The sequence below is a fragment of the Moschus berezovskii genome, chromosome 18 (assembly GCF_049115385.1).
Source record: "Moschus berezovskii isolate FMDL1 chromosome 18, NW_MosBer_1.0, whole genome shotgun sequence".
Taxonomy (NCBI): domain Eukaryota; kingdom Metazoa; phylum Chordata; class Mammalia; order Artiodactyla; family Moschidae; genus Moschus; species Moschus berezovskii.
Window position 1 is genome coordinate 73,529,836 of NC_142477.1, and position 24,775 is coordinate 73,554,610.

The 24,775-nt window shown below is 50.7% G+C and overlaps 1 protein-coding gene across 1 annotated transcript in view; it reads right to left on the bottom strand.

The window, feature by feature from the left end:
- Positions 1–797: 797 nt before the first annotated feature.
- The window catches only part of NEURL1B (neuralized E3 ubiquitin protein ligase 1B), a 44,567-nt gene continuing 20,589 nt past the window's right edge, over positions 798–24,775 (bottom strand). Inside the window, exons 2-5 of the mRNA XM_055421829.2 lie at positions 23,069–23,614; positions 8,508–9,227; positions 5,834–5,959; positions 798–5,503 (exon numbers count right to left, since the gene is read on the bottom strand). Coding sequence (XP_055277804.1) covers positions 5,259–5,503; positions 5,834–5,959; positions 8,508–9,227; positions 23,069–23,614 — 1,637 coding nt within the window. The 3' untranslated portion in view covers positions 798–5,258. The remainder of the gene's footprint in view (positions 5,504–5,833; positions 5,960–8,507; positions 9,228–23,068; positions 23,615–24,775) is intronic.

The following is a 24,775-nucleotide window of genomic DNA, read 5'->3' on the forward strand; positions in this document are numbered from 1 at the left end:
GCTTCTCCTTTGTCTTTGGATGTGGGGGTATGTTTTTTTGGTGGGTCCCAGCATCCTCCTGTCAACTGCCAGGAGGATGACTTTGTGAGATGAGTGCGTGTCCTTCTACTCCATCATCTTGAACCAATCTTCATGCCAGTTGGGTTTCTGTCCCTTGCAACCAAGAACTCTGACAAGTTCAGTTGGTTCTCCATATTTGCAGGCTCTGCATCTGTGAATTCAACCAGCCTCAGATGGAAAATATTTGAAACAAAAATTTCAGAAATTTCCAAAAGGCAGAACTTGAATTTGTTGCACTGGCAGCATTTAAATAGCATATGCGTTGTGTTAGGTATTATAAGTACTCCAGAGATTATTTAAAGTATACAGAGGGTGTGCATAGGTCAAATGCAAATACTACACTATTCTATATAAGTGATTTGGGCATCTGTGGATATTCCAAGGTGCGGTGGTGGTGGTGGTGGTGGTCCTGGAGCCAATCCTGTGAGCAAAGAATGATGAGGGACAACTATAAACCCTAGTTGTTGGTCATTAGGGTTGTTTCTAGTGTTTCATTATTATAAATAATGCTGTAAGGACCATCCTTAAATATGGAGCTTATCCTCAATAAGAATTAGTTCCTGAGGATATTTTCTTAGGAGTTACTAAGCAAAAGGTTTAAATATGCTCAGGGTTCTATAGACATTTTGCGTTATTTTCTCAAGCCTGGCAATGATTTGTATCCCTTACCTCCACTCCCCAACAATGTAGGTATCTGTGATTTTTAAAAACAGTCCTGAAGAGACTTTCTTTTTTAACAAGCCAAAGTTGTATTTGTCTTTTTTTTAAACAGGAAATTATGTTAATATAAAACAAATAAAAACAGACAAAAATCGAAACACAACACGCAAAAGCACAACACACAGGACCAGTGCAAACCCTTCCCAACCCACTGCCCTCAGGTTTTGAAACCTTTATTACAGATCCCCAAAGATTAGTCTGTATTGGAGAGGTCACAGTATTGAATCAGAAAAATAAGAAAAAGACATTTTTTTAAAAGGTCTGTACACAGGTAGTGGAGGGGTGGGATGGGGAACATACACTTCCTCACTCCAACATCAAATACACAAGGCAGAAGTTTCAGTGATCACCACAGATTTCTAGAACACTACCATGTATGCTAGTCCCTGGCCCACTTTTTAAAGTTGCTCTTAAAAAGGATTAAAAGTGAACAGACACTTTCATAAGGCACGGACAGATTGTTGTACAAGTCATCTCGTTAGAAAGACGGTGAGACAATCAGACATGGAGAGAGGCCCTGTGTTCCTGAGCCAGAGCCTCTCTGCCAGAGCCAGGGCAGAGAGCAGACTGAGCGGCGGAAGGAGACTGCCTCTCATCTGCCAACTTTGTGCACTGCTATTCTGGAAATGACTGCGGGTTCCCTGGCCACTTGGGGGCTGATCTCCAGCCACCAGTCCCAAGGCCTGAAAGTAGCAGGTAGCTCTCTCCCCATGCCTCCCTCCCGGGCAAGGCCTGAGGCGATCATTAGTTGGTGGGGCCCTTCACAGTTCTGCCAAAGGCCATTTCAGCAGAAGTTTGCTGCCTATAAGGTGCCTGGCACTCCTAATGCAGAGAAGGGTTTCTGAAGCGTTTGGAAAGCAGTTGTGTACTGACCAAGACAGACCCCCGAGGCAACACAACGGCCAAGAGAGCCCTCGAACTCTGCCCCAAATGTCTCATGCTGCCCTCCCTCTGACGGCAGAGCTGGGGTCCTGTCCCTCGGGTCCTCCCTGTACTCCACAGGTAGATGCTCAGCACATGTTCACTGAACAACTCTGTGTGCACATGTACGTGCTGTTTAACCAAATCCTTGAACACTCATACCTGGACCTCTAGACTACTCAGGAAACCTTTAATGAGTGCCTACTATGTGCCATCACAGGACCCAACACTGGACAGGTCAAATATAAGTCTAGAAATCTGTCCACCTCCTGCTCTGTGCCACGAGCTTCCCACAGGCTTGTCTTTAGACCCAGTTCCTGTCCCTGTTTCCAGAACACAGGCCATGCTGACCAGGAGTTGTGGATGACTGAAAAAGTCTTGCTACACTTCAGGGAGCAGCTGCCCCAGGTAGCTAAATCCCAGAAGACTCCCAGTTCCGAGAATGGGCTAGACAAAGGAGTTTGTCTTGACTTGGAAACAGCCAGATTTCTCTGGTGGCACCAGATCACAACAAAGGGGGCATCTTCCGGCCTCCCCTCCCTTCCAGGGGGCCCTGCTTAAGAGGGTGGTGGTCACAGGGCCCAGGAAGGTGAATGGGACAAGGATCTCCCCCAGGCTGCCCCAGATGGGTGCCTGCATGTAATAGGAACAGGCCAGGAGAAGGTGGCAGTGGGCAGATAAGCCTGAAAGAAAGAACATGAGTCTTCCCAGGCTTTGGGTGGCAAAGAGGCATCAGTCTGGGGCTGGAACCCTCACACAGGGGCATGTGCCCGGCTCTCTCCAAGGGCTACCCAGGTGAGCTTCAAGGAATAAAACTCAAGCAATATCTTGAGCTTTCTGGACCTGGGGAGAGGCAGTGGAGAGTGTGGGATTCGGCACCAGGCACCACTGGGCTTGAAGCCCAGTCCTACCACCTCCTGCTTCACTTCATGGACCTCAGTTTTCTCACCTGCCAAATGGGGTAATAGCAGATTCCACTGATTCTAAAGAACACAGCTTTTCTACATAACATGTCTGAATAAAATGAATTGTATAGCTGTGGCACCTTACAGTTAAAATTGGCAGTGTTTTTCCCTTAGTGGCACACAGAATGGTGTGTTTTATAATAGGTGGTGTCTTCAATATGGTACGAAGACCTGCCTCGCAGGACTGACGTGGGGACGCACCTCTCCAGTGCCGTGCAGGGCACGTGGGGCTGCCAAATAAAGGAGCATGGTTCCTGCCCTTTACTCCTGCCCCTTCTCCAGACAGAACCTAGAGGGCAGTGTGGGCAGCTTCTCTGCAGTGCTGAATAAATTAGTTTAGAGGAAATGTCTAAACTGGAAATGTCTGGCTTTGAAAAGATAAACACCCCTTTAATTCCTCTTGGAAATGGGGATGCTACTAATAGCGGCTGCAGAGCGAGTTACACAGGCCACGAGCTCTCTCCTTCCCAGGTGACAAGTCGCCAGGCACACGTCCTGGTCCGCCCTGGGTCCAGGTGCCAGGTTCCTGGATTCTTGGCCGTGGCTGCACTGAGCCCAGCTGGAACCCAAGGAGACAGGAGAGAGGCACTGGCTGCAGAGACTTCCGGGGCTGTGACTGTGGGTCAGTCCAGTCAGGGGAGCTGCTGCCTGGAGAACACCAGCCCGGGGGCCTTATGAGCCCTCTCTCCTGAGGCCTGTGCGTGGCCTTGCCCACACCCAACATGAGGGGGAAAAAAAGTCAGCTGGGCACTGAGCACTGCCTAGGTTTGTAAACTCTTAATTTGGTAAATGGTAGGGTGTCAGTTGCTCCCCTGAAGTTTCTGTTGTGAAATTAAAATCTGGGTGTAGTTCCCAAGTTCACGAGGGGAAAAAAAAAAACAATCAGGGATTCCTGCAGGGGCAAGAGGAGAGCTTCTGAAGCTGAGAGCAGGTCAGAACACCAGGCAAAGAAGCAGAGAGTCCAAGATCTGGAGCACCACAAGGGCATGGACTGACTGGCCTTAGGAGACGATCTACAGAAGGGGCCTCCAGACACCCAGCAAGATGTGTCATATGAACGCATAAACTCTGAACGTCCTCCTTTGCTTGTCTTCCTCAATAGATGAACAGATTAGGAACTGGACTAAAAATACCTGTTCTTCACAAGGTGTCTTAGACTTTGTAGAATGCTGTGCTGGTCCTCCCAAGAGCTCTGGAGTGGGCAGGTACTAGGTTTCTTCTTAGACAGATGGGGAAGTGAGGAACAGAGAGGCTCAGCGCCCTCCCTAAAGATACAGCACAGGACAGGGAAAGAGTGGGGCCCAGATGGGAACTGCAGGTTGGCCAACTGGTCAACCCAGGTGTGGTCTGGGAGTCTGCAGAGATGGGCCCGGGCAGGGGTGAGGGGGTAAGGGAGGGGAAGCAGGGCTAGGGGTCTAGGAAAATGCCCAGCAAATTGCCCTGGGGAGGGGGAGAGTCGCAAGGTCAGCATTTTCAGAGAGTGTCTCAGTTCCTAGCTCACATCCTAATGATCAGTTAACATCCCAGTAATCAGCAGGGGAAGATGGGCTGAGAATCAGAACAAAGATGGTGGCAGAGCCACGCTGCCTCCCTCCACTTGGCAGCAGGTCGCCTTGGTGATGCTCACAGCTGCTGGCGGATGCCAGGCCTAGCATTTCAGCAGGAAATGCAGAGAGCTGAGGAGTGGCCCATGCCAACCCCAGGGGGCTCACTGGCATCTAGGGTTCTTTCCCTCTCCCAGGAAAAGGGGATCTGTTGTTTTATTTTCTGGAGATGGTGAGGGTGGTACAGACTGAAAGCATTTATGGATGGAGTCAAGGGGTGTAGCACTTATTACTAGGTGGTCTAGGGGTAAAGGGGTGACAAGGCTTCTAGAGGGGACACTGCCCAGAGCTCCGGCCCCAGCACCTGTCAAAACTGCTCTCCGAGACTGAGAGACTGAGTTAGATGCTAAAAAAGCAAATTGTTCTTTTAGGTTTTCCACCCACCTAACCCCCCCACCACCCCCCAAGGAGTTGCTGCTTTGGAGCTGTAAACAATGAGCTATTTTCTCCTTGCCTTAGAAAATCTGAGTGTCCCTTTCCTATACCATCGTGGGAGTTCTGTTTAGGTGCAGGTTCTGTATATTCAAAACCAGCTGACGTCATAGCCCCAGAAAGTGAACAGCTTCTTGTCCCGCTGCCGTCTGGGCTCCAGATTGCACATTCCTTAGTGTTAAATAACCTCCCAGAGCCAGGATCCCTGGATAAATACCAATGGGTTTCTCTCAGTCATTCTCAGCCCGCTCCCTCTCGCACACACACTCACCAACCCCAGCAGAAGGCATTGCACACAGGACAGTTTCCCAGCTGAGACCACCGGGGGACGGCCTTTTGGGGGCACAGCACTTTCAGGCCAGAAGCAACCCTCACTTGGACTTGGGCCCCCGGGGGCCTCATCTCCACGACTGTCACGCCGTGCCCACCACTGCAGGGTGGCGGGCGAGATGGCAGTGCCCTTGGGCTCCCTGGCGGCCATGGTGGTTGCCTGGCCCAGGGGGGTGGGCTTCAGAAAGCTGACCTTGTTCTGGTCAAGGCCCGTGGGCGGGCCAGGCTACGGCCTGTAGATCTTAATGACGTCCTTGATGGGCCGCCGGCAGATGGGGCAGCAGGCCCGGGCCTGCCTCTTGAGCCGCAGGCCACAGCCGTGGCACAGGCACATGTGTCCGCACGTGTAGATGACCGTGTCCACCTCACCGTCGAAGCACACCGTGCACTCGCTGTTCTTGCTGCCCACCAGCTCTGGCGGGGAGAACACAGGCGACACTGGTGGGCTCAGCGGGGAGCTGGGTGCCGTCACTGCAGAAAGGGAGAACAGGCAGACCTTAACTTGTGGTTCTCAGGTGGGCTCTGCTGGGCAACCCCAAGAGGGCAGAGCTTCTGTGGCAGAACCCATGGCAGGACAACTCTGGGAGACATGGATTTCAGTTTTTCTTCCGGGTTTTGCTCCTTTTCCTATGCTCCTACCCCCAAGCAGCGAGCACCATTATCACCCTTTGGAATGCCACATCCAGATGTTTCTCCTCCCTCCAGGAGAGGATGCGGGGGTGGGGGCAAGGTCAGGAAGGGCTGGCACAGCCACCAGTGCAGCCCATCTCCCTGCACCCCCGAGGGTCCACACGTCCTTACCCAGGGATGACTCAGATGCTGAGGAGGACTGGTTGACACTGAAGGCCATATCGGAGTCGCTGTCATCCTGGGAGCCGCTGAGAGACCCTGATGGGGACGTGGTCGCAGGGCTGGACTGCAGGGTTCCTGAGACCAAAGAGACTCCATCAGGGACACGGGAGGCGGGCTCTGCTCTGCTAGTCCCTGGCTCTTCACTGCTTTGCACCTTCGCTTCCTCATGGATCTAATGGAGGACAAGAGCTACTGCGTAGGATTCTGCCAAGAATTGATGGCATCGTACAAGTGGGGTAGACATCTGGTTTGTGTCTGCCTGATCGCCAGTCCTGTTTCAGAAACAGCACTGGAATTTTGTTGGAGGTACTACTTCACCTTCATGCAACGATTCAGGCCAAGCCAAGAAGAAAGAACTTCTATCCTTGGTCTCAATGGTGGTTCAGGGAAAGTGGAAGTGAAAGTCGCTCAGTCATGTCCGAATCTTTGCGACCTCATGCACTATAGCCTGCCAGGCTTCTCTGTCCATGGAATTCTCCAGGCCAGAATACTGGAGTGAGTTGCCGTTCTCTTCTCTAGGGAATCTTCCCAACCCAGGGATTGAACAAGGTTGCCCTCATTACAGGTGGATTCTTTACCATCTGAGCCACCAGGGAAGCCCAGGAATACTGGAGTGGGTAGCCTATTCCTTCTCCAGCAGATCTTCCTGACCTGGGAATTAACCGGGGTCTCCAGCATTGCAGGTGGACTCTTTACCAGTGAAGGGCACATAACTCAAGCAAGGCCTGCAAACCCAAATTCTGTGACTTTCACTAGCACCACTAAGAAAGAAGGGACCCATTCCATCGAGAGACAAGCCTGGTGCTGTAGGGTGTGCCTGAGAGGGAAGCCAACACAGAGGAAAGTAGAGCTTTGAGATGGAAAGAGAAGTAGAATCCTGATGACATACTTTCAACACCTAGATCCAGCTGTTCCTGAATCCATCCAATATACTCCCAGACTTCTAAGGTATGTGGGTACTCCCCAAATTCCTTTTGCTTACGGTGCTGTGAGTGGGTTTTGTTACTTACAATTATAAGACTCCTGACTAGTGTTCAACATGGACGGGTTTTCTTCCCTGAACTGTTGGTTCAGGAAATGATGGTTATTTCTGATGTGAAGGGACACACCCTGTTCTGTGCCCTACTAGAGGATTGATGGACAGATTACAGCACCAGGGCTGCTGTCAGATAGGGATCAGGAGGGCAAGTCTCTGGCCTCCAAATGCTGTTCCATCTTCTCCTGACCACCCAAAAGCTCATCCTGGTTCTCATAGTAGTGCTGGGGAGAGGGAGAAGGGCTCTAGGCTTAGTTCTTGCAAAGCCCTAGTGGGAACTCGGGCAACTTATTTCAGGTTGAAATGATGATTATATGTTATGGTCCCTTAAACAAACCCCAAACCAACCAAATGACAACCACTGCCACCCTGTTCCTCCTCTGTCCTGTTTAACAGCAAGTCACTGTCACTACTAATGCTACTTACTAAACACGCTGCACGTGGCAGGCACCTGCTAAAAGCACTGTATTCACCTCATCATTTCATCCTCGCAACCGCATGATGCAGGTCATCACTCCTTTCTACACTGAAGGCATCTTCATTGGTAATGATACTGGTTTTACAGGGGTATCAGGAGGACAAAACTGAATGATGTGACATATGAAGACTTCATTATTTCTGTCATTTTTTGGACTTTCTAAAACTTGAAAACAGAGCTACGCTCTCTGGAAGCCTTCCCTCATCACCAGCCCGGGTCCACCAAGCTGGAGAGAAGAGAAGCCCCTCTGCTGTAGCGAACATCGCACCGTGCAAATCTCCACTTCGGTGCTGGACAGGATGTGAGGAGGTCCAAGGTCTGTATCCAGTCCTCTGCCCTGCCCATCTTGGGAGCTCACGGATTGGCCCATAGCTGGAGGCGGGGTGCACTCCATGTTTATGTGTGGCATGAATGAATGCAAAAATCAATCTCAAAACATGGTGGGTCAAGCCTGCACCCTGTTTTCTGTGGATGATGTTATTCTCATTTTCCTCTTTTAAATGAAGCTGTATTTTTTAAATCTCTGGCACGTAACATACTCTATATAATGTGAAAATATGCATATAATAAAGCATAATAATGGAGGAAAAATTGCCAGGTGGCAAGCCACTCCAGTACTCTTGCCTAGAAAATCCCATGGATGGAGGAGCCTGGTAGGCTGCAGTCCATGGGGTCGCTACGGGTCAGACATGACTGAGCGACTTCACTTTCACTTTTCACTTTCACACACTGGAGAAGATGGCAACCCACTCCAGTGTTCTTGCCTGGAGATTCCCAGGGACGGGGGAGCCTGGTGGGCTGCCGTCCATGGGGTCGCACAGAGTCGGACACGACTGAAGTGACTTAGCAGCAGCAGCAACACCAGCGGGTTACTTGGGTTGGTATGGACAGAGTGTGGTCCAGGGATGGGCATCCCCGGGGCCCTGGTTAAAACTGCATCTTCTGACGGCCCACCCCTACTGAATCGAAAACTCTAAGTGGAGGCCAGACGGTTCTGCTGCGAGCTCTAGTCTGGGGGACTGCTGGCTGGGCTTCAGAGGCCGCAAGGGTATCCCGCGGCGCCGGGGTTCCGGGGGCGAGCCCCGCGCACGCGCAGTCGGGGGACTCACCGAGGAGGCGCAGCTGGCCGGCGGCGCCGCCGCGCACGGCGAAGAAAGCCCAGAGCGCCTGCGTGGTGTCGACGCACAGCAGGCGGCCGCGCGGGCGCCCGTTGACGCCCAGGAGCACGTCGCCGCCGGGCCGCAGCGTGAAGCTGAGCGCGTCGCCGCCGCTCGGCACCGGCCCGGCGCGCGCCACCACCCAGTACTCCTTGCGGTCGATGAGCGCGTCGGGGTCCGCGGGCAGCTCGGCGGGCCGGAGCCCGCCCGGGTCGCACGACGTGATGCCGAAGGCCAGCGCGCCGGGCGCCGCCAGCCCCGGGCGGCCCACTTCCACGAAGAGGCTCTCGCCGGGCCGCAGCGGGCGCTCGGAGAAGACGAGGGTGCGGCCGCCGTCGGGGCGCGGCGCGCAGGCCACCTTGCGGTCGAGCGACAGGCTCACGTCGGGGCCGCGCGTCGCGTGGAAGCGCAGGTCGGCCTCGAGCAGCGCCGGCGACGACGAGGGCCGCTGGCGCTCGCGCGGCCCGCACGGGATGGCGGCGGCCGCGTGGTCGGCGGGGGCCGGGCCGGGGGCGCGGCCCAGCGCCAGGTGGCCCAGCTTGGCCACCACCTGGTTGTTCTCGAGCTCGTTGTTGTCGAAGTTGGCCGCGTCGTGGCTGCTGGGCGGCAGGCAGGCGCTGAAGCGGGCCTGGCCGAGGCGCGCGGGCGTCAGCGTGTCGGCGAACCCGCTCTCTGCGCGATGGGGGCAGAATAAGGGCGGTGAGCGCCAGGCGCGCAGAGCAGGCCGTGACCTCCCCGCACCCCACCCGCCCGGCCTCCGATTCCTTTCCTGAGTCCTTCCTGAGCTTATTTAAGATCGCCCGAAGCGTAGAAGTGAATTAAGCATCGCCCGAGAGCACTGGCATAATCGTGTCTTTCGGATGGTCCGACCAGGCCCTTCCTCCCCTTTCCTCGTCGTACTCGCGTCCCTCCGTCCTCCCCTCTCCCTCCTTTCTCTCTTCGACTTTCCCCCTTTGCAACTTCTTCCTCACCAGCCCCCCCCCCGAAGATTTTGACGATTTAAAGGGCGTTTAAAAATCTCTCTGCCTCCCCAATGAGTACATAAACTCCAAGGGAAGGAGCAAACCCTTGAGTTTGTGTTACTTTAAGCTCCTTTTCAGAGATTCTCATTTAGTCTTCAGGCTGCCTCCGAGGTGTGCACCGTTACCACCCACCATTCGTTCACAAGGGGGCTGGGGAACGTGACCAAGGTCGCTCAGCAACTAGGTGACAAAGTCAGGACTGGACCCCGGGGCTGTCAGGTTCCATGCTGCCTCTGAAAGAAGGCCTGTCCTCCTCACTGCTGTGTCTGCTGCACGGAGCAGGATACCTGGGTGCTACTCGAACTTTTACTGTGTAAGGTTTCTGCAAGAAAGGGACTCATTCTATAGAACAGGAAACCAAGGGGGAGTTTTTTAAAAGTCACAGTCATGAAAATATTTTTTGAGTAACTTAGTAATATGAAAAAATGCTCTTGATCTGTATTAAATAAAAAAGCAAATAAAAATAGTGTTTGTCATTCAGGTAATACAGGTCTTCATGCTTTGGTAGATTACTTGTTGATCATCTCCTCACCTACACTGTGAGTCCCTGGAGGGCAGCGTCTGTGACAGTCTGTTTACCACCAAGTCTCAGGGCTTAGCAGAGTGCTTGGCAGATAGGCTTCATTATTATGTAGTATATTAGATGAGTAAGTGAATGAGGTCTCTAGAAGAGTCTGACTGCCAGTCAATCTTTCTTTCCCTGATATTCCCAGATATCAGGGAAATAATTATTTTGAAATTGTTTTTGTGATAAAAATATTCTTGTTAACAAGTAAATGAAGCAAGAAAAAGTGTTTTCTCAAACTTTTAAAACTGGACCACTCCAGCTAAGATTTTCTTAGCGTTCTGTCATTTATATCATGGGAAAAAATATTTCTTTCTCTTTAGTTTTTCAAATATTAAATCATAACAGTGAACATGATCTTCAAAAAGCACACCCGAACCCCTGGTGAGAGCCTCATATGTTATTCCCTACCCCGACTCCCTCCATCACCAACTCAGTGGACTTGAGTTAGAGCAAACTCCGGGAGATGGTGAAGGACAGGAAAGCCCAGTGTGCTGCAGTCCACGGGGTCGCAAGGAGTCCGACATGACTGAGGGACTGAACAACTCCATGTACGGGGCAGAGACTGCAAACTGGCCATCCAAGTTCGGATGCTGGTTCACAGACCTGTCTGGTTGGCCTACTGGTGTTCTTCCTTGGTTTTGTTTTTTAAACTTTTTGAAAAAAATAAATGCATACAATTGATTATAGAAAGCATACCTAATCGTTGGTTTTTGCCCAGATTCAACAGTTTTCATTCATGACCAATCTTGCTTCATTGATGCCCCCATCAGCTCTCCCTCCTGTTATTTTGAAGCAAATCCTAGACATGCCATTTTATCTTAAAAAAATTTCAGTATGTCTGTATCAAATTTAAAGACTTCTTGTCACATTGGGTATGAGAATATGCTTTTTTCCCAGATTGTTTGAATGAAGATCCAAGTAAAATCCACTCATTGTCATGGTCTGTTTTAAGCTAGGGTTGTCTCTTCTTTTTCCCCCTTCTGCTGGTTTGTTAAATAAATCAACACTTGGTCTTAAAAACAAATTTTTTTTAAATTAGTGGCCAAGACTTGTGAGTCAGGATATTTCACTTTAAACTGGATTTGCAGCCTCTTTTGGAAAATCAGTTCTGGCAATGCAAGGGTCTAAATTCCAGCATGTCACCGGTGGGTGAAAGCTTGCTCCCTTTCCCCATGGCCCTGAGCTGGCCCCTTCACCCATCTCAGCTAGTTGCTTGGGTTCTGTGGACATTTGAGTTTGTCTTGTGTTAGAGGATGCTTCCCCCTAACATGAGGGAAGAAGAACGATTTCAGTTTGGTCCTTAGAAAAAGTATATATGTGTGCATGTGTCTCTATCTATCTATACTACTATATGTGCAGAGGAAATCAAGGTCTAGAAAACATAAAATGTTAATGGTTATTATTTCTCAGGTGGGTAAGGTTATGAGGAATTGTCTTCAGATCTTCTATATTTGCCAACTTTTCTACAGTAAACATGTATACGACAAAGTTTTATCATCAAAACCCCCGAAATTTTTAAAAATCAAATTTTCAATTAATATTTAACAATGTGGGGAAATGCCTGTGATACTGAACAACAAAAAGTACTAAACTGTATGATTTGGTTCTAATTATGTGGGAAATGTGTGCATGGGATGCACAGGAACGAACAAAATACACAGAGATTTGAGGGTGATTGTATCTGGGTAGAAATTTGCTTCTTAAGAGTTTTCAGATTTTCTCATTTTTCTTTAATGAACAGACACTGATTTTCTGGGGCTTCCCTAGGGGGTGGTAATAAAAAAATCCCCCTGTTAATGTAGGAGACATGGGTTTGATCCCTGGGTTGGGGAGATCCCCTGGAGAAGGAATTGGCAACCCACTCCGGTATTCTTGCCTGGAGAATCCCATGGACAGAGGATTGCAGCTGTGGGCTACATTCGCAAAAGAGCTGGACATGACTTAGCGACTCAAACAACAAAACAACTGATTTTGTAATCAAAAAAACAACGAATAAGAGTAGATTAACACAAGCACTTTTTTTTTTGAAAAGGCATTTAAGACAAGTGGATGTTTCCGGGAGCCTCTTGGTGTAATGCATTTTCGCAGGGTTCCCTGCCCTACCACAGTCATCCTGTGAGGCCATGCCCAAAGCTCTAATTCCTTGCCCCTAACAGCTCCACAGAGAGCCCATTCTTCAGTAGAGCACCCTAATTAAGATCATGGCCTGGAGATGGCTACACTTAGGTTCAAGTCTTGGCTTCAGCCCTTCCTGACTATGTGACTTTAGGTTAGTCACTTCACCTCTTGGAATCTCAACTTTCTCAACTTAAAATGGAATAATGGTGAGACCTGCCCTCCACACTCCTGCCCACAGTGTTACAGAGATTAAATTAGATGCTTTCATAGAGTCTAGCACAGCATGGCACAAAAAGTGCTCAAAAGATGTTAATGATCATTATTCCTTCAACATTATTAACAAAATGGATAGAGTGCTTGCCACGCGCCAAGCAAAGTGCTGGACCCTGGATGGAGAGGAGAACAAGCAGGCACAGAGCTCCCATTCCAGCGGGAGGGGCAGATGGCAATGAAGCATCCAACAGAAATCTGACTCTTCCAAACTGATGAGTGCCACCATCACAGGTGATTGCTGCCATCTCACAATGCTCTGAAAAATGGAAACATGCCAGTAGGGGATTTCAGAGTCTCTGAGAGGCAAGGTGAATTACTCCAAGTCCCGCAGTCAGGCAGTGACAGACCTGGTATTCTCTGAGTGTATCAAAGGTCAGAAGTGGGGCCTGAGAATGGGTCAGAACAGCCCTCTTGGAGCCAAGACACAAAGGCTGAGGGAATGGTGGCTGGTGGGTGGAGCATGAGCATTCCAGAAGAAAAAGCAGCATGTGTGAAGTCTGAGGCAGTGCAAGCTTGGTATGTTTTCCAGGCTAGTATTATAGAGTATGTGACAGCACTTAACCTGGGACCTGGCACACAGTAGTCCCTCAGAAAGGCTGGGTCTCCTTGCTTTATACAGGGAGCTTTGCCCCATCAGGCATTGTCCCTGAGTAAGACAGGCCCGAGATGGCAGAGTGCTGGCTTACGCCTGACACTTGAGAATCTACCTATCAGATTCTTTGTGGAGAAATCAGACAGGTGGCTACAGGCAGAAATCCAGCCACATCAAGAGACCACCAAGGAAGCTTACCAAAACTGCCCGGCTCTAACCTGTGACTCGACTCCAAACCCACTCTTTGGACCTGGTGAAAGTACATACAGCCATTTACTTGAGCATCAGTCAGAACCAACTCCATGCATTCGTTATCCTTAGCAATCCTTACCACTATCGCATGCAGGCACATTTCACAGTGGGAGAACACAGGCTTTGCGAGGTAGAGTGTTACTCAAGGTCACCTAGGGGTGACAGAAATGGGATTCCATTTCAGGCTATGTGACTCGTAAGCCAGGCTCATGACAAGTAATACTGCCCCCCAAATGTAGCTATCCTTATTGTTCTTTGAGCTGCCCAGCACGGGGACTCAGTCCCAGGCCAAGTGGAGCTGTTGTCCCCAGGGGACCTGATTTCCCTGAGGAAGGGTCCAACAAGCACCCCTTCCCTCCACGATCATCCACCAAGCACCACCACATAGCAGCAGTCCCAGGTGGGGCATGTGGAGGCTGGATTAGCTGGGATGGGTGCCCTGACTTCCCATTCTCTCTAGGCCACCTCCAGGCCTGCTTCTGGTTTGTGATGGAGTTTGGTTCCTCCCCTTCTTCCTAGGTTTCTCAGGTCAATCATATCTGGGCCTGGCAGTGAAGCAGAATTTATACCACAGGAGAAACTATCTGTGTGAAGATGAAAGTGAGGACTGAAAGAACCGGAGACAAGGGGCCACCATCAGTCCCTCCAGGGTCTCACAGGGCCTGCTTTGGGTGGGTCCCGGAGGCGGAAGTGACAGGACGGATGCTGGATGAGAAATCAAGCATGACTCGAATTGTGGACCAATTCACCACGTGGGTGGCGCCATCCACTGTGACGGCTGTCTGAATGTGTTCCGTGTGGGAAGCCTCTTCAGACACCAGGAGGAGATGCGAGTAGGCAGGGCAAGTCTGGAGTTCAAGGGTGGTGTTATGGCTGGGAATATGGATTTGGGAGCCAGCAGCTTAGACATGGAATTCAAGGGCCAGTGACAAGCTCAGATCATCTGGAGAAAGGGGAGATAAAAAGAAATACTTTGCCGACAAAGGTCTGTCTAGTCAAAACTCTGGTTTTTCCAGTAGTCACGTATGGATGTGAGAATTGGACATAAAGGTGAACGCCGAAGAATTGATGCTTTTGAACTGTGGTGTTGGAGAAGACTCTTGAGAGTCCCTTGGAATGCAAGGAGATCCAACCAGTCCATCCTAAAGAAAATCAGTCCTGAATGTTCATTGGAAGGACTGATGCTAAAGCTGAAACTCCAATACTTTGGCCACCTCATGCGAAGAACTGAGTCATTGTAAAAGACCCTGATGCTGGGAAGGACTGAAGGCGGGAGGAGAAGGGGACGACAGAGGATGAGATGGCTGGATGGCATCACTGACTAAATGGACATGAGTTTGATTAGACTCCGGGATTTGGTGATGGACAGGGAGGCCTGGCGTGCTCAGTCCGGGGGGTTGCAAAGAGTCGGACATGACTGAGCTGAACTGAAACAGAAATGGCCATGCCTCAGTTGTTAAATTGTACAATTGTGTGTGCACTTTTCTTCATGCATATTTAAGTAAGATGATGCTTTAATAGTGAGAAGGAAAGAGAATGAAGAGGGCCCAGGAGAGAATCCTGGGGCTTTCAGCATGTGGAGCCAGGCAGGGAGGAGCCACCAAGTGGGCCACGGAGGAGAGGCCCAGGAGGTGGAAGGAGAATCAGAAGCTTTGGAGGCCTGGGGCCAGAAGCAGGGTGGGGAGGTGGAAGAGGTCACCTGGGGCAGGAGCGAGGCCTGGTCAGAGAATGGGGATGACCGCTCTGGCCTTGGCAGCATGAGGCCAAAGCCCACTGAGCAGTGGGGACGGCTCTGCTGCAGCCAGATTTTGGTACATGAGGGAGACATTTCATAAAATGGGAGTGAGAAGGGTTTCTGGTGGTCGTGAGCACTGGCTGCCCTTGTGTTACTGCGGCGGCCAGGAACACCTTTCTTCATAGCACTTGAGGGTGCCATAGCCAGGAGAAGACGGAGTTGAAGGGCTCACACTGACCGAGATAGGGGCGTGGGGTGAGTCAGGCCCGATTGGATCACGGGTGACTACATGGGTAACTGGTAGAGATCAAGTGTTGAGCCTCCTCAGGATCCAGCCATTGCTGCACATACGACAAAGCCTTGGGAATATAAGCAGCTGTTTTTGGTCTAACGTCAAGAGAAAGCCTTGTTGGCAGAACCTAAAAATTACCGGCTGGTACCTGCCCTATTGTTTGAATGGACGATACACCAGGTTACAGACCCACCATTTCTTGTCTCCCTCAGCTCCTAAGCAGGTTCAGTTTTACCTATAACTGCAATCCCGTGTCAGTGCAGAAACAGCAGAAACTGTCTGGAAGCAGTGATATGCAGTATAGAACAAAAATGGTAGAAATGGGTTTGGGCTTATCTCTTCCCCAGTTCTTAAATTGCTAGCTATACTTTCTATTGTTTGAATAGTAATTATGAGAAATCAGAGGGTGGTGTAAAGGTGATAATGTATCGTTTCCTTTGGGGTCTACTCATACTGTTTTGTACAATTTTAAAGAAAGTTGCTTTCTATCTGTGTCTTTTTAATTTCACATTCAACAGTTTTTTAAATTAAATTTCACTGGGCTGAGCCGAAGCAGGGATCAGGAGGGGGTGGTATAGACAACACCTTTAAGAAAGTTTCGCTCTGAAGGAGAGCAGAGAAATGGTAGTAGCCAGTGGAAGAGATTGTCAAGGGCATTTTCTTTAAAGCTGGGAGCTACCAGAACCCTGTGTGTGCTCATGGGGATGGATGGTTCTGTGGAGAGGGAGCAGGAGGCTGGAGTAAGGGACAAATGACCACAGAATGTCCCTGAATGGGCAGAGGGGACAGGAGCAGAGCTCCTTCCACCATGGGCATGGAAGGGCAGGCAGCAGGCAGGGTGCCGGGGACTGGGACGGAGTGAGGATGTTGGGCACTGAGCTTGCACTTTTCTGCATGCCGCCTTGCTGCCGACCAAAGAAGGCTGGACAGGTCGACAGACAGACCTCTGCTGGTCCCTGGCAGTGGCCTCAGCTTCCCCTTGCAGTGTGGGGAGCCCTACCCCTGCCTCACAGGCCTGTGGGGAGGACGGATGGCAGAGCTGTGGAAAGAGTAACGATGTGCCTCGCACTGCACCTGGCACGCAGTGGGCCTTCAGGGGCCCCTAGTAGGACACAACCACAGAGTGGCGATCCCACTCCTGACGGGGAAAGGAGAAGCCTTCAGGCCAGCCTGCCAGGTAGAGACCTGACTGTGGGGGCGGGGCTGGGCGCCGGGCTGGGCTGTTTGCAAAGGAAACAGTAACCACCAAAGCCCATTGCTCTGAGCGGGTCCCCCTCAGGCTCCGGATGAAGCCAGCGGTGGCCTCACCCGCCAGCCTGATGCGGGTGCTCACAGGTCCCACGCCAAGGCACCTCTCTACATCCCGGGCCACACCCTATCACCCACCACGGCCACGATGAGCTGGCAGGTCCCTGCCCCTGTATGGGCCTGTTTCCTTATCTGCAGCATGGAGTGATGCACTCAGATCAGCAGGCCATGATTTAGATCGACAAGTTTGTCTTTATCACATACTTTGTTCATAACCCTAATGAACAGATACTGACTCTGGAACCACCAACGGTTGGGTGACCCTGGCCAAGGTATCCATCCATGCTGGGTGTGTGGATGGGGGCAAACTGTTTCCTGTCTCACAAGGCTCTTGTGAGGACTGGAGGGCATCACCAGGTAAAGCCCTCAGCGTGGTGCCTGGGCTGAGTAGGTCCAGTAAGTTCACAGAAGGGCTCAAGGCTTTCACGGTCAGTTAAGGACTGCCATATAAAGCCTTTGGAGAGCTGCTGTTACTGGCTTCTGGCGTCCAGTCCCTGCTGCTTCTGGTCTCAGCACCAGCTTTTCTTTGGAGGGAACCTCTCCCCGCCCCGTTTCCATTCAGTACCTTGAGCAGGGAGCCTAAACTTGGCCCGTTCCTCTCTCTCATCCCTCTGGCCACAGACATCAGTGAGGCCAGATCCTGAGATCCCAGCAGCCTTCCCACTAGATTTGCTACATTCACGAGACGTGGAACTGGAGATACTGGTGGCCTTGCCCCCACCCCAGAGGGACAGCCTGCTGGAGGATGACACAAAGCCAGGCAAGGGGTAAAGGCAGGTCAATATTCTGGGTGCTGTTCCTCGGGGCCCTGCATTGAGCCAGGCAAACAAGCAGCTGCTTCTTGGAATTTGCAGTCCATGAGACATTAATTCCCTTTATTTTTGCTCGAGTGAGATTGAACCAGTTTCCATCTCTTGAAAGCAAAGGTTTCTGACAGCACAGTGTGCAATGCCGTGGCCTTGGGCTGGTATCCCATGTTCAGTCTGACCAGCATTCTGCCACTGGGCAGCGGCCCTGATGTGCACCACTCCTGAGCTGCCCGGAAGAGGGACAGGGCTGCCTCAGGACAGCATGAGGCCTACACTCCAGAGCTCGGGGAAAGGGCTTCTTCAGAGAAAAAGGGGCCAGGAGAGGGGAGACAGGTGTGCATGACTTGGCTGAACCTTCCCCTCCTGGGTCCCAGAACTGCTCGACTCAGCAGAAATTTGCTCCTTCTGTTTGGTCCAGAGGAGCATCCAGAGAAATCACAGGCTCTCAGGATGGACCAATCCGGGCCCCAGTAAGCCCATCCTGATCAGTGCCCCAGAGAATGTAACCCCAGCAGCCACAGGGCAGCCCTGGGGAAGAATGTATCCAGTAATGCTGTCTGCACGGGGGCAACCCAGGTATCCATCAGTTAGGAAACACGGAACCAGACAGACGGACACTGATAAATCTTAAAATGGGGCAGGTGAAAAAAGGAAAACAGAGTAAGATCTTTAGCACAATACCATCCACCTATGCATGCCAAACATACAAAACAGCTCTATGTATTTTTTAAAAATACATGCTCAAGGACTTATGCCAAACATCAAGAGTGGTGCTTATCTGGGCAGGGGAAAACGTGAGTGGGAGTTGGGATTGGAGATGAAGCAGAAAAGTCAAAACAAGAAGAGGAGCTCGTGTGATGCTGCCGTGCCCTGAACTAGAGGTCTGAGGAACTCAACTCGGTACCAGAAAGGGAGGAGGAACAGGGAGGATCATTGTGATTACAGTCCTGGCTGCACTCGGGGATCACCCCAGGAGCCTTAAGAAACCTGGATGCCCGGAGCCAACCCCCAGGTTCTGATCTAATTGGCCTGGGTACAGCCTGGGAGGTGGAGTTTTGAGAGACACAACCCACCCCCACAGGTTACCTCAATATGCAGCCAAGGCTGAGACCCACCAAACTAAAGGGAGATGCACCTGGCCTCTAATCCTGGTTGTGTCACTCTCAAACCAGGATACTTTCCTTCTCCAAGCCCTCGATTGTTTATCTAGAAGGGCCTAAGTTATTTCCTCTGCCAAGGGATCTTCCTGACCCAGGGATCGAACCCATGTCTCCTGTGTCTCCTGCACTGCAGGTGGATTCTTTACCCACTGAGCCATCAAGGAAGTCTTTCTAACATAAATCCACAGTGATGAGAGAGCAGACTCTATGATTTCAGTACTTTTAGACCATGAAATTACTGTACTTTAAGTCCAGTGTCTCCTAGTTTACAGTCAATGGGAACCTGAATAGAATTTGTATCCTACTGTTGTGTGAAAGCTGTATAAATCTCAATTATCTTGAATTGGTCCACGGTGCTTTTCAGGTCTACTATAGCCTTCTACTTCTCTGTATAGTCATTCTATTAATTTTTGAGAGCTTGATACTGAAACTCCAACTAAAAATCTTAATTTAGCTACTTAAAAAATAATTGTAATATATAGTGGAGCTATAAAAATAAATAAAAAGGGGCTAAGTCACCCTGTCTTGAGGAAAGACTGAACATCACAAGAGGGGGTGCCCCAGGGTCCGACCTCAGAGAGGCGGTGCTCTCAGCTGCAGCTGGACCCCCTGGCAGGATGCTGGGCTGAAAGCACAAGTCTAGCATGTAAAAGAAACGGGCAAGGACTACAAATCCCTTTTTGTTTCTGAGACTTAATTTTGGCTCAGGATCCAGGGTGAGTACAGTGCACCCCCATTCCATCAGATGAGGAGGACGCTTCCCAGACGAGGGCTGCCAGATAAAGTATAGGAAGCAAAGTTACATTTGAATTTCAGATAAACAACAAATTCTTCTCTACTCAGTTTTCTGTAATAAACTATATGGGGAAAGAATCTGAAAAATGATGGATATATGTATAACTGAATCACTTTGCTGTACACTTGTTGTAAATCAACTATACTTCAATACAAAATAAAAATTAAAAAACCAAATTCTAAGTATGCCCCAAATATTGTATGGGATATACTTAAGGAAATTATTCATCGCTTTTCTGAAATTCAAGTGTAACTCGGCATCCTAAACCTGACAGCCTTACCCAGATGCTGCTGTAGCTTGTTGGTGGTGAGGCTCTATCCAGTGGGACCCGAGAGAGGTGAGGGAGGGACAGGTGGACAGTCCTACACTTGAGTCATGTCTGACGCTCTGTGACCCCATGGACTGTATCCCGCCAGGCTCCTCTGTCTATGGGATTGTCCCTGCAAGAATACTGAAGTGGGTTGCCACCTCCCTCACCAGGGGATTTGAACCTGTGTCTCCTGCATTGCAGGCAGATTCTTTACAACTAGCGCCACCTGAGGTAGGGATGAGGGTCCCTATTCTGGAGTTTTACAGCCAAGACTCTAAACGAACTGTGTTAACCTTCTTGTTCCTTGTGAGAAAAAGGAGGCCAGAGGAATTTGCTTGATACGAACATCAGCCACCTCTTATTTATCCAGGCGGTACAGTGGACACCACCCTCAGAAGCCTAGTTCTTCCAGGAATTGGGAGGGAGGGACCCCACTTATGGTGGGATTTCTGTGGTTCTCATGCTGTGCTGGCAACAGCAGAGTACCTACTGCCCGGACTCAAACCATACAGAATCATGACTACTTTGCTTCCTTATTTTCATTATAACTTTTTTTTTTCTGATTATAAATCATCGTTGATAACTTGGGAGAGGAAAAAAAAAAGAAAAAAAAAAAACACCCATAACCCCTTCACCCTGATATAACCAGTGTCAGTTTGCTCTTTCCCTGGGAAGGAAACATTTATTGAGCCTCGATCACATGTCAGTAAGTTCTCCATGATCTCATATAACCTTCAGAAAGGAGAATAACTTTATTGCCCTTTCTGCTTGTAAAAGTAATATCAGCCCTTTCCATATATATTAAAAAGATAACTCAGAGAGGTATAGAGAAGGAAGTGAAAGTCACCTATGGATGACTTTCCCCATGGATGGCATTCTTTCTGCTCTCATCTTCCCTCCCACGTGTCATTGCAAACATCGTCCCACGACACCAGTGCTAGGTGCTTCGCATCAGCTGCCCATCGCGGGCACCACTGGCAGATTAGAAAACGGAGGTTCCCGTCTGCCACCTGACGCTGATGCTCCACGGGCCCTCTCCTTCCTCCCAGGGGCGTGGGGTGCTGGAGAGGCTCAGCCAAGGCTTGTTAAATGAACCAATGAACGAGGCAGGGAGGCCAGAGTCCATGACTCCTCACAGGTCTGTTCAGTTCATTAAGTCAGAGGCTGCTTCCAATTTGTATTTTTTTTAAAAAAATCCTAATCCCCTTGTGCTGATTATGGAGTGGCTGTGATTTCTCGGCTGGTACTGAGACTTGGTGTCTGAAGGAACAGGTGAATGAGGCCCAATTGTTTCCCCGCTCCATAGGGAATAAAAAGCTTCAAAAAAAAGTGGTCTAGAGCGGGGTCTAGACAGGGGTTCTAGAGGAGGTTTTTAGAAACCTGCATTTCCTGTGGGTAAAATACCAGAAACTTCCATGGAAAAGAGCATGGGAGAACACGGTTAAAATGCCTGAATATGGCCCCAGCTTGGAAGATGGGTAGCTATTTATACTTTGGTCTGCCTAAGCCTGGATTTCAGACATGTGCCTCAGCCCCCGTGCAGACGGACAGAGATTCTCATTTCTTAGCTATTATTTCTTGAGCACCTTCCATGTGCCAGGCGTCATGCAGTATCCCTTTCATACACCATCTCATGTCCCCCTGCCAAGACTCCCATGAGGTAGGTACTATCATGAACTCATTTTACAGATGAAGAAACTGAGGCACAGAGAGGTTTGGTCACCTGGCCAAGGCCACACAGCTGGCAAGTGGAGAGCCAGGTGTGGAGCAGAGATCCAAGTGACTCCCATCCCTCTGCTCCTAGCTGCTCAGTTTTGCTGCCTTTCTTCTTCTGGGGAGTTGGGGGCGCGAATGCATGCATCTCCCCTCCCTGCCCAATGGTGGTGTGGGCAGTGGCGAGGGCAGCAAGGAGCCCAGGGCCAGGGTTTTCCCTCAAGATGCAGGGCTGAAAGACCAGAAACCGCCCAGACATTCAGATATACAAACTGTACTCTATCCAAACCAAGGCATACTCCTGGGCAATGATAAAGGAAAACATTTCTGACACAGTAACAACATGGATGAATCTCAAAGATCTTGTGCTGAGATTAAGGGGCCAGACACAAATGCATATACTGCATGGTTCAAGTAGTGGTGCAAGTCTATGGTGAAAAATCGGAACAGTGGCTGCCCCGGGGGGAGGGAGGGGGGCTGCCTTAAAGGGGCAGGCAGCAACTTGGCTTATGATGGAGTATATAACTCCATCAAAACCCAAACTTTAGATCTGTGCATTCATTGCAGGTAAATACATATAGGGCTGTGTACCCTGAGAAACCTGCTCTCCTTTTTATCCCCCAGAAGTGGAGGCTGGGCTGCTCACGTGCAACCTGAGTTCAAGAGCTAATGTCACAAACAGTAAGCAGGCCAGGGGCTGGGGGGAGGTGAGGATGGGAGTGGCAGCTTAATGGGTGTGGATTTGTCTTTGCAGTGATGAAAATGTTTTGGAACTAAACAGAGGTGATGGTTGCCCAAACTGTATGATGAATGCCACAAAACTGGACACTTTACTTTTGTGTTATGGGAATTTTACCTCAATTTTTAAAAAAACTTGAGAGAGAAATAGGGTCTTAAGAGCAACAGACTTGTATCCCATGAGTTCTCACCACCAGGACTTCAGCATTAGTCACTTCTCCTTTATTGGAGCCAGGGCCACACTTACCTGCCTGCATCCCCAGTGGACCCTGACCCCCTTAACCATGGGCCTTGATATGATACCTACTGTCCACTCTCTGGGCAGTGTAGGGACTAGAAGATTAGGTCATGGGTTCGACTGCTGAGTGAGGAAGTGGATTGTGAGTGAATGAGCAAATGCATAAACAGATATGTGAATCAGTGAATAGATGCTTGCGTGAATGAATGAGTGAGCAAGTGAACAAGGGAGTGAAGGAACACACACAGGAGCGATGCAATGAGTGGGCGAGTGAGCACACAACCGAGGGAAGGAGCGAGTGAAGGGACCTGGACCAGACCGCGGACTCTGGACCACCACCGTGTGGATTCCCATCCAGGTTTTGCAAGGCACATAATTTAATCAGTCCGGGCCTCAGTCTTCCCATCGGTAAAACGGGATGGTGGGTTGTTGCCCAAGAGTGGAAATGTGTAAAGTGCTTAGAAGCCTGGCAGAGGGAGCCCTGGGTATTCGTGAATGTTAAAGAAACACACCCTCATGCGAACCAGGACCCACTGCCTGGTCCCGGCGGGGCCACCCTGCCTCCCTTCCAGAGGGGACCGCGACCTACCGAGGAGCTGCACCTCGTCGGTGATGCCGTAGACGTCGATGAGCGCCCAGAGCGGGCCGCCCACCGCCACGCCGCAGTGGAAGAGCACGGGCTCGCCGTCGTTGACGCTGTAGAAGACGCGGCCATGGCGGTCGGCCCAGTAGGCCAGCACCGTGTCGCGCAGCGCCAGGTTCTCCGGCAGCGCCTTGGCCCAGTAGCCGGGCCGCGTGACCAGGTCTGGACAGGCGTACTTGGGGATGTCCTGGGCGCTCATGAGCGACGGGTCGTGTGCCGTGAAGCCGAAGCGCAGCGCGCCGCTCCAGCCCGGGCGCACGGCCACCAGGCGCAGCCGCACCTGCTCGTACAGCCGGATGGGCCGCTGCGTGAACGTGACCCCGTTGCAGAAGCTGTTGCGCCGCGTGGCTCGGCGCGAGTGGCCGTCTAGCCGCACGTTCTTGCCCTTGGCCTGCGCGTGGAAGCGCGGCGCTTCGCCCAGCACCGGGCGCCGCTCCGGGCCAGGGCCGCAGCAAGGCCGGGTGGCCAGGAGGCGCGCCGGCGGGCTGGACTCTGGCGGAAGAGACAGACAGGAGGGTTAGGCCCCCTGGCGACATTGTGGCTCCGATTTGTCTTTTAATAATCATGTCGTTTTTAAATTTCATCTTAATTTGACCTGTAATCGCAACTTTCAGTCACTCCAAACTGCCCAAGAATGCCACAGCAAACTCACTCTGCCCACTTCACAGATGAGCGAAGAGCAAGGTTTAGTGTGTTTGTGTCCATCCAGTGAAGCACTGTTCAGAGCCATTTCACGCGCAGACAGGCCAACACCAGTGAGCTTGTCACGACAGCCAGTGTGGGGCCAACTGACTTTTCTGTCCCCATCAAAACCCTCCACATCTAGAAAGTGTGTGAAAGTCTCTCAGTCGTGCCCGACTCTTTGGGACCCCATGGACTACACAGTCCATGGAATTCTCCAGGCCAGAATATGGAGTGGGTAAATTTTCCCTTCTCCAGGGAATTTTCCCAACCCAGGGATTGAACCCAGGCCTCCCATATTGCAGGCGGATTCTTTACCAGCTGAGCCGCTAGGGAAGCTACTTCTAGAGGCTTCCTCCAAAAGCCCCTTCTGGACTGCAAAGTCCCTCTAAAGGTTACAGCAGCTTGGATTCTCGAGAAGTAGTGGAAGGTGTTTGGCTGCATTTCTCTGTGTAATTTTTATTAAAAAGGCAATTGGGGGGCCCTCTTGGGATCCCCAGTACAGCCTGGAATCTCAGTTCTCTGGCACTTCCTGGTTGTGACACACACAGCAGACCCAATCACTTCTCTAGCCTGTTTCCTTGCCTGTAAAATGGGACCATCAGCTTAACTCACACAGCTGCTAAAAGACCATGTGGGTGAGTTCCTAGAAGACTGCCTGGCACAGAGCATGTGTTTAATAGGCAACTAATAACACGATTGTAATACTGAGTTCCAAAGGACACCCGAGCCAGAATTCTGACTTCTCCCCTTTACCCACAGAAGAGGAAGGCATTCTTTATAAGCAAGGCTGGCTTTTCTAGAACATACACCTTTCATAATTCATTTCTATGGGGATTGTGCCCTGAAGGACCTGGAGAAACTTGGGAGAGGCTCCTTACAAAGGATCTGGTCGCTGGCCACAAACTGGGGTGATCCGGTCTGGAGGTGGGGGCATCGTCCTTCCCAGCTTTCCTCCTCCATCACAGGGGC